Genomic DNA, 12,984 nt, shown 5'->3' on the forward strand with positions numbered 1-12,984 from the left:
ACACAAAGCACAGAGAAGCTGAGCAGGAAAGAAAAAATTAAATACCGGAATTACAGTCCCTTTAGCTGAGAGCCTGTGACTGCACACTTCTCCCTACACTCCTCAGTCAGCAGTTACTTGATGCCTTCTACGGCATTGTACCCACTCCTAAGTAATATTCAAAATTAATTCTTTAATGCTTAAAGGAAAAGGACCCAAGAAACTCACTTTTGCTTGGCGGGAAGAAGCGCCCACCAACATAGCGTCCTTTCGTGTGACGGAACGCACAGTTGGATTTTTGACAGCCAGCTGGCTGATTCTCCCAGTAGCAAGGAACCTCGCTGCGTTTTTTCTGAAGACAGAAAGAAAGAAAAGCTCATGGTAACACTCGCCTTAGCCTTGCTAAGAGACATAGTTACACGTCATGCCAGAGACAGGGCTATCGCAGTGCAGTGCGGAAACATCATTCCAAAGATGCAGTTTATCACCGAAAGCATTGCAGGGCAGATCGACAAAGTTTGCGTAAGCTGTAACTACTACATATTATCTAGCTTTCCTGTCATTCCGTTGGAGAAGATGGGGGCTCGCACACGTCAGTTCAGGGTGGTCTAAACTAAGACAATGTGCAAAATACTGGGATTATTCAGAGGGAAAAAATGCCTTAAATTGCCTAGCTTGAATCTATCTCAAGTTATCTTTCAGAGCCTTATTTCCTTCCCATCTTCTCCCTCCCCACCCTGTGCTACCCCAAGACGTCAGAACAACGCCAGCACCTAATACAAAAATGTCTTGCTGAGATATACCTAAGAAATTGATTTTTCTTCCCCCAACTTCCTCCCAGCCCCCTCCAAGTAACGGAAACCAGTATCATTTGAAAGCGAGTAAATCTATCACGTACAAGCACATTCAGTCTGCCGACAGCAAGGAAAAAGGCTTTCAGGGATTTAGCGGGAGAACACATCTTTAGGCAAACACTCACATCGACTTCCATGTGTCTGAATCTGCAGGTAGTCTTGAAACAGCGACCCTCCTGCCACAGCCTGCACACTCTCTCATTTCCCAGAGCAGCCGCACAGTGGCGGAAGGAACAGCTGTCTCCCTGTAACCAAAAGGAAACCCACAAAGAGGAAATTAAAACAGTACAGCCTCCAAAATTATCCATGCTAGTAGCACTGGAAGCAGAATCGAACGGCTTCTTAAGTTAACAGAAATCTGGATGCCTCCGCCCCCTCCTCTCCTAAAAACTCAACAAGAAACCCCAAAGCAAAAGAAGCCCAAACATACCTTGTCACAGGTGGAATAGACATAGAAGTAGCAGTCGTCCCCTTGCTTGGACATAATCGACACCGTCTGAGAACGAGCGCAGGTTCGAAGGCTTCGCTCTCAACAGGGACTTCCTCCAGTCCTGGCAAGAGCTGGCTTCGCTCTTTCTTGGACGGAAAGTCTCCTGACGGCTTGATCGGTCAAATCTTCTTTTTCAAAGTAACCCTAAAGAAAGGTATCAGTAAGTGAAAAAGAAGAAACAGTCCTACTCCCTGGTCTAACCTTCCAGCTTGCTGACCTGCCTGTGTCCTGTACCAAAGACCAAGAAGGGAACAAAACTTTTTTGTTGCACCCCAACAAACGCACGAGAGGAGTACTAGTGCACCTACCTGTGGGTACTTGCGGGTTATAAAGCACAAAGTATTTCACTTGGGCAGTCTCTCTTGCTGCTCTACTTTGTGCCTTTAATCGCTTACAAAAATATTAAAGATGCTTAACGCCCCCCCCGTGTATTATTAGGACAGTCAGATCACAAGGAAGGCAGAGCACCAGGAACTGCGTGTTCTCATCCCCCTTGTCAATCCGTCAGCCTTACCCCAGCCGCAAACAGCTGCTGATGATTTACCTGCTGGTCACCGCACTCCACTAGGCTGACAGCGCCCTGGGTGTCACAAGTTACATAGAGAATGCTGCACTATGATGCGTATGCAAACCACCCATCATGTCGTCTGAAGCACAGGACAAGCTCTTGCTAACGCATCTCATTCTCTGGATGAGAATCTGGAGCCAAGTTGTCCAAAGCTGAAGCAGAACAGCCAGAATTTCCACTCTTTACCGTTGTTTTAGTCAACTCTACCTGTTAAATACTGTCTGGACATATATACACATACCTGTTTATGCACACACCAAGAGCGAGGGATGATAAAGTCAGCAAGAGCGATAGTAAAGATTTGCCACAGCAGACTGCATAAAAAGTCTCTCATTTGGAGGGAACCGGCAAACCCAAAAGATCTACATAACAGTTTGATGAATGTGCCTTCAAGGCTGATGCTTTATAACACGAGTGATTTTGGGGTCAGCACACAAACAGGCATACCTACGTACACGCATACAGTATCAACGTTTCTATATGCACGAGCGTGCACAGCGTATGTTGCACGATACACGTAGCGAGAGCAACTCTCAGCCCTAATTGGACACGCGGAGTTGCAATCAATTAACAGCAGGGAGACAGCAGATCGAGGATACAGCAAGCTTTGAGAGGCAGGGAAATGCTTCCTTTGCAAGTGGCATGGCTGCATGATCCCAAGAATTTGGAATTACTTTGATTTTTAGGAAAGAATTTGTTCTCTTTTTACATCAGAGCCAATGCTACAAGTTTGCCATCATACGCTGTTCTCTAATCCATAAATCCATCATCATGCATTGCAGCAAGATCACGGAAGGTTTGAAAAGATGCCTTAGGTCCAGTTCGACAGCTGATGATTTTTTGGTGCCTCCAGAGCTGAACCTGATCTTCCTTAGCCACAAGCAGGTTTTTTTGATGCGAAGTCAGATACTTTGATTCTTACTGTTCTAAAGATACTAAATGCCATAAAACCTGCAACCACACCAGATAAAGCTCAAATTCAAGCGGTTCTGACCCCTTTCATTCAGATGCTGCGCGTTTCTGTGCAAGTATTTCTGACTCTCTTGGACAAAACGGAATGAAATCGTTCTTACAAGTTAATAACAAAAGGTTGGAACCTTCTACTCACACAAACACTAGCGGATTTTCCAGGAGATTTTTTTTTTTTCTGGCAGGGGATTTTCCCAAGTCTGAAATAAAGAGAGGACGAGTTGGGTTCTCCTGTTAGTTACTGGGTTTTGACTGTTGGCAAAGGGAAGAAAAACAGTTGTTAAGTGCAAGGTTTCCTTCCCTTCTTCAGTATTGATGGGACTATTCACTTTTCACCCTTAGCACCTTCAAAAACAGACTCTTGTGTCATATAGATTCCTACGCATCTCCTCCTAGAAATTACTGGATGTGTTGCTGATGCCATTGATAATTAAAGGAAATTTCAAGCACGACTTCTGCAGTTTGCAGAAGCCAACACTTAATTGGAAGGCCATTAAGGACCACTGCTTTGCCCAGCAGAGGCATTCCAACACAAATCAGGAGGAATTCACGGTCTAGAAGGTGCCATTTCTTTTCCCTAGGAAGTGAGACACACCTGTACAGTGCAACTTTACTATATCCACCACCATGCGGGGAACAAGAGAAATCCCCTCAGATCTAGCTCTTTTGAATGTCCAAGCAGCTCAGCATTTCGCTTGTCGCCTTCCATATTCCTGAGCAGGAGTACAACTGGACCCCTCCAGCCACCCGGGCTGCAGAAAAAGTGCAGCGCAGTCCATCCGTTGTTACACACATTTGAAAGACAAAGACTCGTCGCAGGCAGAGGCAGATTCTTTCTCCTTCACGTTCAACAAAGCCACCAGCTCAAGAAACAGCAGGAACCGAGACCTAGCCAGTATCCGCTCACTGGACTCCAAACTCAACCCTCTCCACACGTTTCGTGCTTTAAAGCCTTGCTACGGGGAAGGCTCACGCAGCCAGGTTTCAGGCATCGCTCGGCTTACACAGACATACTGACATACCCAGCTCTTTCCTTGATTTTGGTTTGGAGTGAATTTCCTCTGCGTCGTCCGGCACCAAGTTCATATATTCATCAAAGCCCTAAAAATCAGCAACAAGAGCCTTCGCTGAGCTACGTGCCCTGCTCTAAACTTCAGCAACGACGACACAAGCTATCGTGAGCTGTGCTGACGTGGGCTGGACAATTAAGACTATCAATTGGAGAGGCACGAGGTATTTCCACCCCCCATGCTAGCTTTTCCTGGCAGGAAGAAACAGTTTTATGACTTTGAAGAACAACCAACAAAATACCCAATCCAAAGACATCCCGATACTCACAATGATGCAGCCTTCTAGCCGCATGTTCACTTGCTCATAAAGCCACACCTGGATCCTGGACCTCTGCAAAACGATGGAGGGGGAGAGCACAACAGGAACATAAACCCTCCACACAACGTTGTCCTCTCCTTCTGCATTAAGAGGCAGTAACTCTCCCGCGTGGTTTCGGTTACGTCCTCGGTCATTTTTAAGGTGGTAGACTATTTCGGAAATCCTCTCTGCCTTCACTGGCGAACACGCAACAGCACAGGCTTTAAGACTGTCACGGAAAACAGCCCTGCACACCCGACTGCAAGAGCAAACGCCTCTTACAAAGGTAACTCCTTAAGGTGAGAAGGAAAAACGCCCAGCTCGGAACTAGCTGTTCTTCTCACGGATCGCAACGACAGCAAGTTCTTCAGTTCAAGCGAGACCGGCTCCAAAAACCCCATCCTGAACTCTCAAAGACCCGCCCGGCGTGCCGCCCCGCTCCCCACGCGGCTCGAAGGGCCCTGCGCAAGAAGCACCGGGACGCTCCTCTCACACGGGGCCGAAGCCGCGGCAGCCCGGCGGTACTCACGTTCTGCAGCTAGCGGAAGATGAGGTTCTGGAGCGGAGCGTTAAGGACGCCCCACAGACAGACCACGCACCCGCACCTTTCCTGCGCCAGGGTTCGGTAAAAACGCTGTTAACTGCTGTCATGGGGAACAGCTCAACTACCGGTGAAGGCGGAGGCGGCCAGGCTACGTTTCATACAGGACCTTCAGGAGAATACGAGCATAACAGGGAAGACTAAAATATTTACAGAAACCATGGCGTACACCAAACCCCATCTCCACGGACAGCGCCTAGGCCGGGGACAGCGAAGGCTGACGACAGAGCAGGAGGAGGGAAGCAGCGAGGGGGAAGCCTTCCTCGCCGGGCTCTCGCGCGCTCTTCCTCTCTCCCAAAGTCCACGACCGACCGACCCATGCTGGCAGAAGTCTCAGCGGGAGAAAGTCCTTTGGCAGGATAAAGCGTCGGCAGCTTGGGGCTGGGTGACCCTTCTGGAGCCGCAACAGCAGTTTGCTCAGTTTTGGTTTCAGACCTTTCCTCTAGGAACGAAGACAGCACAGTGGATTATCAAAGCACGCAAGTGTTTTCTTCCAAAGAGAAAGTATTGACAATCCACTCCCACAACCGATTTTTCCTCTGCCAGCAGCAAATGCCTGAGGGCCGCCCCACCTTCACAAATCCTCGTAGGAAGAGAAGAGACTCAGGTTCTTCAAAAATTTAAGACAATGATTCAAAAGGTAGCTGCTAGGGAAAACGATCCCTGGTGGCAGGGTACACAATAGACCCCAGTCTCAGCTGTCTTCTGCAGGGTCACAAATTCAGACCGCATGTCTGACCAGCAGGGAAGTTTAGGACAACTGCCTGCACATACTCCCGATGTCTACCAGTTCACCTGTGCTTTAAGACTCCTTGCAAAGCCTCAGCTAGAAAAAGAATCACCTCTGGGTAGCCAACAAAATAATCAGTTTCAATTTCTTTCTTTCTTTATTTTAAGCCTTAAGACTATGCGCTTCAGATGTCCAGCATTTCAGCAAGTTCCATGAGGAGCTCATCCTCATCCTTCTCTGGGTCCGGGTCAATTATCTCTTCCAGTTTGCCTCCCGAGATCTCCCAAAGAAACTGCTCAAAGTCGTCTTCCGCAGAGAAGGCTGCTTCCCAGGCCCCTGTGGAGCTCAACCCGTCCGTCTTTACTGCTACTCGTGAGGAAGCTGAGGTCGAGCTTGAGACCTCTGACGGTGCCACAGAGTCTGCCAGGCTTCCAGTATGCAGTTCAGGACTGGGAAGAACAAGAAAGAGAGCAAATCAGTGGATGACATTCCTTAAGCAGAGAGATGTTTTCTGCAAAGCAGCTCTTAAAATAGTAGTTAATCCCTCCTACCCCTCAGCCTTACACAGGGATTGTTAGTCAATTAACCTGGGGCTGCTTCTAGAGTCCAATGTATCAGCAGGTACATTTTGCAGTTTGGGGATTTATCCGCAAAGACACAGCACCTGGGGTCTGGCAAAGAAGGTTCCATTTTTGTCGCCAGAGACACTTTGCCACCTTTACTAATTTGACTGCAAAAAGGTTACCAAGTCAACCTCCGCAGGCGTTCAGAAAACCCAAGAAGCCACTGAAAAGCTGTACCAACTTGCAGCATTTTCAGACAAGAATCTAAATAAGCAGTCCAGCCAGCTGCTAGAAACTTATTATTTCAGACGAATTTTTCCTCTGCTGGATTTTGGCATGAATTATCTCAAAACTCTAATTTTTCCACGTGTGAAAAAAAACCAACCACAACTTAGCTTGACGTGAAAGGCACACTGATCAAGGAAAAGGACAAGTTGTGGTTCTTACCTGGTTTGGGGTTTTCCTCTCCCGCGTCTGGAGAAGAGGCTGCCCTCTGGAAAAGCCGGAACAACAGCCTAGGAAGAAGCAAGATGGTTTTTAGGATACACAGGTCAAAGACTGCTTTGCAGATTCTTCCTCGGCTGCTTCTCCTCTGGCATTGCTGAGCCTTAACCAAAATACAGAGCCAGGGCACACCTGAAGAAAAGTTAGCATTCCCTTAAAGTTTACTAACAACCTTGGGTCTTTTTAAAGAACGCAGCATTAAGGGACGTAGCAGAGCATTATGGAAACACTGCCATTCACCTGGTGAAAAGCAGAAAGGTACTACAAGCATCCTGTCGACCGCTTCTAGATTTAAAAGGGAACGGAGACCGGTAGAACATTTCAGTCTTCCATCTTTTCTCCAAGAGGAGGCTACAACTTGGGCATAAATTTTACTAGGGACCCACTACTGCCCCAGCCGCTCTCCTTACCACAGCTGCTTTTTTAGCTGAAGGCTCCTTCCCGTCGCCACCAGTGGCACTCGGTGGCTTCACAGCCACCACGGCAGACGGATGACTCTCGGCTGCCTTACGTTTCAGTGGCTGCTTTCTGGGGAAGGTGGCTTTCCCATCCAAAGGCTTCAGGCACACCTTCGGTTTGGCTAGAGTAAAAGGAAGAGAGAACTGATACCGTCTTGCTCTGCCTCAGGAAAAAAACCCAGGAAACAAACAGGTTCTCTTCAAAGCCCCCCAATCCTTCTAGTTAAAAGTGTATTTAGCCAGCAGCTAAACAGGACAGCTTCAGCACTCGAGCAAGAGGAATCAGGCAGGCTTTTTTAAATTAACTTTTAGGGCTGTAGGAAAGCTCATGGAAAGACAAAAGGGGAAGGCATACACTGGGAAGCCAGTTTGTACCTGTCTCTGTACGGCTCTGTTCAGAGGGCAGTCCTAGCCTCTCCTTCAGGGACCTGGGGACTTGAACTACAAGAGAGAACAGAAAAAGTTCGGCAGACTGCATAAATCTCCATTTGCTGTTCACGTTTCACAATGAGAGCCATCACTTCACTGGGATTCAGAGCTACCTTGAGCCCTCAACCAACACGCAAAAGGAACCACTAGAAGAAAGGACAAACAGCGAACCTAAACACAAAATCTGGGCATCAAATCCAGATGTCTGCTTAGTAGCTGCACCTCTCTTTGGTGCTTTGGCAGCATTCTCCAGAACCTCTATCTTCTTCCCCAGCCTGTCAGCAAGGTTGCGCTTTAACGGAAGGACACTTCTACCAGCTTCAGAAAGAGAGAAAACAAGCAATGCTTGAAGAACGTTTCTCTGGAGGAGGATTTTAGAACAGTCAGCCACAAACTTCAATGCTTCCAGGGATCTTTTCTTAGATTTGCCTTTCAGCTGCTAACCACATTTGCCACTTCTGCCGCCAATACACACCTCTGCCAAAATGTATTTTCCTCCGGCACGCAGCAAAATTACCCCTAAACACAGTCACGTTTAGACGAGGGCACCCGAACAACGGCTCACAAAAAGCTCTTACCCATGGAGGCTTTCCGTTTTCCCATCCTCTCGCCAAGATTCACTTCAATCACAGGCTCCTCCCCTAAACCAAAGACTAATCTCTTCGCTGCACAGAAACCGGTAGCCACTAAGAGCATTGTCCTTCTAGCCCACCTCCCAGCAAAAGGCACTCTTCTGGTAGCCAAACCACAGAAACGAGTGACTACGCGTAGCAGTAGTGCCACACCTTTTTTGCCTTTCAAAGGAATTTGTGCGGATCTGAACACCACCACTTATACACAGACTCGTAGCACGCTACTGTCCGCAAGTGCCACCGTCAGCCTCGTCAACGCTTCAAAAATTGGCTACTTGTATAATACCATCTTCTATAGGTCTGCCCTTTCATTACTGCCCGGTTTTTCCAGTTATCCCCTTTTTTGCATACTGACACTCGTATTGACATTAGCCTCTCTCTCTGCTGCTACTGCACTTAACCCAACCGCTACTTCTGCCACGTGCTGTCGACACGTTAGCTCATTCACAAATCTCACTCAACTTCAGGAACATGAGAGTCCAATTAAGCACATTGGAGAGTCTGTAAGGTGCTGTAATACGTGATGAGCTACAGCATAATGTCAGGCTGATAAAAACCGCTTCTGCATCTTTTATTGCAACACAACAAACTGAGCACCTACAGATGCCCAATATTTGCAATCAAACCAGGGCCTTGAAGCATAAAAGCATGGTTTTCATTAAAAGAGGCAGCACCAGCAGGCTAACCTGTCTGAATTATCTTAATTATTACTTGACCTTTCGGTTGAGGAGCCATGAAGTGGAAACAATAGTATTCACTACAAGTAGGGGATATTAACTCACCACCTTGGCTTTTTGCTTTTCCCTTTAGTTTCTCCAGTTTGATTTCTTCAAGTGTTTTTATTCCAAAATCTAAATTGTCCTCTGAAAACAGAAAATGGTTAATGAAGCTGAGGCCTAAAGGCACATGTTGAAGAGCACACACGCTCAAGCTTCTTACAGCTCAGAACCCTTCCAAAGTCTTCCAAATAAACCCTCTCAACACTCCTCACCAGTAAAAAAATCCATACAACGGATGGGTATTTTGGTAAGCAACTGGCACCCTTCTTCAACCCTCCTCCCATCCTGCAGAGTAAAACCTACCGTTTTAAGCGTTTTAATCCATCTACACGATATTAGGTTCCTCTATCATTAGACATGGCTTCTTCCCACCGTGTTTGAAAGGACACATTTGCAGGCATTTAAACTCCACGCTGTGGCTCTATTTTGTTTGTTTTACAACAGTCAACAAGGAGGAGTTGACCTGTCTGACCCAAGGGACATACGACATTAGGAGAGAGGAATGAGCTCGTGGAAATAACTGACTCCATCCAGCTACCCGATGCTCTATCGTAGTTTTAGAACATATCGCTTTGGAGTTAATCGTCAAGTTCTCCTTCCAAGCCATCCTACTACAGTTGCTAGAATACCTTGCTTTGTATTAGCACTGCCTTTCCTAGTGGAAATTATCCGCGTTCCACTATGGGCTTCTGTTGCCCGTGGCTGGACAGGTGTTTTAGTTTCACCTCCATCTTCAGAAAGCTGCTCTGAACGTCCAAAATAAAACCTATTCAGTTATGGAGCAGGGATTATACAAGACATTTCATGCTTATGCAGCTCGTACGATGACATTTCAGTCCACGGTTCATATTCTGTTCGTATTCTTAACTACAAGCAACTGTTTGTGGGAGGTTTTTTTAAACAGCTGTATTGACTTGACAGGCTCATATAAGCAAGAGCTATACCGGGGAAAAAGTATTGAAGACTCCAGACTCTGGTCCGTAGCTTTAAACACTACACAGTTCAGGCACTCTGTGAATTTATACATTCACCTCCAGTAGAAATGCCTTCAGTAAGGAAAAAGTACCCATCTTCATCATCATCTGCAGCATTGATTACAACTGGCTGGAGGATGTGTAGGACTTGGGACCTTTTCAGAGCTTTCCCGTTTCATCACCCCCCTCAGCTGCAGAGAGGGACTCCACTGGACAGAAAGTCTGTTTTGCTGCAGTGACGCCTGAGCCATTTTCACATCATCTTCTGCAGGCTCAGGTCGACTTGGAAGCGTAGCTAGAGGAAGACGAGGATCATCTCCCATTCGGCCATGTAAAACTTTCACCCCAACCTTGCACTCACTGTCTAGATACGGTAGATACCATAGATAACCCACCTGGCTGCTCAAGTCAGAGTTTCCTATTCCCCACCCCTACGAACACACTAGGAACAACGGCTTCCCTTCACACACTCATCTCACCACCCTACCCTCCAGAAAGGATGAAATGAAGGGAAAGCAACCTGAAGTGCAAAGGTCACACAAAGCACAGAGAAGCTGAGCAGGAAAGAAAAAATTAAATACCGGAATTACAGTCCCTTTAGCTGAGAGCCTGTGACTGCACACTTCTCCCTACACTCCTCAGTCAGCAGTTACTTGATGCCTTCTACGGCATTGTACCCACTCCTAAGTAATATTCAAAATTAATTCTTTAATGCTTAAAGGAAAAGGACCCAAGAAACTCACTTTTGCTTGGCGGGAAGAAGCGCCCACCAACATAGCGTCCTTTCGTGTGACGGAACGCACAGTTGGATTTTTGACAGCCAGCTGGCTGATTCTCCCAGTAGCAAGGAACCTCGCTGCGTTTTTTCTGAAGACAGAAAGAAAGAAAAGCTCATGGTAACACTCGCCTTAGCCTTGCTAAGAGACATAGTTACACGTCATGCCAGAGACAGGGCTATCGCAGTGCAGTGCGGAAACATCATTCCAAAGATGCAGTTTATCACCGAAAGCATTGCAGGGCAGATCGACAAAGTTTGCGTAAGCTGTAACTACTACATATTATCTAGCTTTCCTGTCATTCCGTTGGAGAAGATGGGGGCTCGCACACGTCAGTTCAGGGTGGTCTAAACTAAGACAATGTGCAAAATACTGGGATTATTCAGAGGGAAAAAATGCCTTAAATTGCCTAGCTTGAATCTATCTCAAGTTATCTTTCAGAGCCTTATTTCCTTCCCATCTTCTCCCTCCCCACCCTGTGCTACCCCAAGACGTCAGAACAACGCCAGCACCTAATACAAAAATGTCTTGCTGAGATATACCTAAGAAATTGATTTTTCTTCCCCCAACTTCCTCCCAGCCCCCTCCAAGTAACGGAAACCAGTATCATTTGAAAGCGAGTAAATCTATCACGTACAAGCACATTCAGTCTGCCGACAGCAAGGAAAAAGGCTTTCAGGGATTTAGCGGGAGAACACATCTTTAGGCAAACACTCACATCGACTTCCATGTGTCTGAATCTGCAGGTAGTCTTGAAACAGCGACCCTCCTGCCACAGCCTGCACACTCTCTCATTTCCCAGAGCAGCCGCACAGTGGCGGAAGGAACAGCTGTCTCCCTGTAACCAAAAGGAAACCCACAAAGAGGAAATTAAAACAGTACAGCCTCCAAAATTATCCATGCTAGTAGCACTGGAAGCAGAATCGAACGGCTTCTTAAGTTAACAGAAATCTGGATGCCTCCGCCCCCTCCTCTCCTAAAAACTCAACAAGAAACCCCAAAGCAAAAGAAGCCCAAACATACCTTGTCACAGGTGGAATAGACATAGAAGTAGCAGTCGTCCCCTTGCTTGGACATAATCGACACCGTCTGAGAACGAGCGCAGGTTCGAAGGCTTCGCTCTCAACAGGGACTTCCTCCAGTCCTGGCAAGAGCTGGCTTCGCTCTTTCTTGGACGGAAAGTCTCCTGACGGCTTGATCGGTCAAATCTTCTTTTTCAAAGTAACCCTAAAGAAAGGTATCAGTAAGTGAAAAAGAAGAAACAGTCCTACTCCCTGGTCTAACCTTCCAGCTTGCTGACCTGCCTGTGTCCTGTACCAAAGACCAAGAAGGGAACAAAACTTTTTTGTTGCACCCCAACAAACGCACGAGAGGAGTACTAGTGCACCTACCTGTGGGTACTTGCGGGTTATAAAGCACAAAGTATTTCACTTGGGCAGTCTCTCTTGCTGCTCTACTTTGTGCCTTTAATCGCTTACAAAAATATTAAAGATGCTTAACGCCCCCCCCGTGTATTATTAGGACAGTCAGATCACAAGGAAGGCAGAGCACCAGGAACTGCGTGTTCTCATCCCCCTTGTCAATCCGTCAGCCTTACCCCAGCCGCAAACAGCTGCTGATGATTTACCTGCTGGTCACCGCACTCCACTAGGCTGACAGCGCCCTGGGTGTCACAAGTTACATAGAGAATGCTGCACTATGATGCGTATGCAAACCACCCATCATGTCGTCTGAAGCACAGGACAAGCTCTTGCTAACGCATCTCATTCTCTGGATGAGAATCTGGAGCCAAGTTGTCCAAAGCTGAAGCAGAACAGCCAGAATTTCCACTCTTTACCGTTGTTTTAGTCAACTCTACCTGTTAAATACTGTCTGGACATATATACACATACCTGTTTATGCACACACCAAGAGCGAGGGATGATAAAGTCAGCAAGAGCGATAGTAAAGATTTGCCACAGCAGACTGCATAAAAAGTCTCTCATTTGGAGGGAACCGGCAAACCCAAAAGATCTACATAACAGTTTGATGAATGTGCCTTCAAGGCTGATGCTTTATAACACGAGTGATTTTGGGGTCAGCACACAAACAGGCATACCTACGTACACGCATACAGTATCAACGTTTCTATATGCACGAGCGTGCACAGCGTATGTTGCACGATACACGTAGCGAGAGCAACTCTCAGCCCTAATTGGACACGCGGAGTTGCAATCAATTAACAGCAGGGAGACAGCAGATCGAGGATACAGCAAGCTTTGAGAGGCAGGGAAATGCTTCCTTTGCAAGTGGCATGGCTGCATGATCCCA

General features: G+C 47.0%; 1 protein-coding gene across 1 annotated transcript; it reads right to left on the reverse strand.

Moving 5' to 3' along the window:
* Positions 1-5,445: 5,445 nt before the first annotated feature.
* LOC142028336 (uncharacterized) lies at positions 5,446-11,751 on the reverse strand. Its single transcript, XM_075022240.1, has 7 exons — positions 11,698-11,751; positions 11,393-11,512; positions 10,642-10,765; positions 7,460-7,525; positions 7,037-7,206; positions 6,570-6,637; positions 5,446-6,008 (listed from the first exon to the last, which is right to left on the reverse strand). The coding sequence occupies exons 1-7, from the start codon at positions 11,749-11,751 to the stop codon at positions 5,744-5,746; spliced, it is 867 nt and encodes a 288-aa protein (XP_074878341.1). The 3' UTR covers positions 5,446-5,743.
* Positions 11,752-12,984: the final 1,233 nt, after the last annotated feature.

Source organism: Buteo buteo, unplaced genomic scaffold, assembly GCF_964188355.1.
Source record: "Buteo buteo unplaced genomic scaffold, bButBut1.hap1.1 HAP1_SCAFFOLD_269, whole genome shotgun sequence".
In the NCBI taxonomy this organism is placed as follows: Eukaryota; Metazoa; Chordata; class Aves; order Accipitriformes; family Accipitridae; genus Buteo; species Buteo buteo.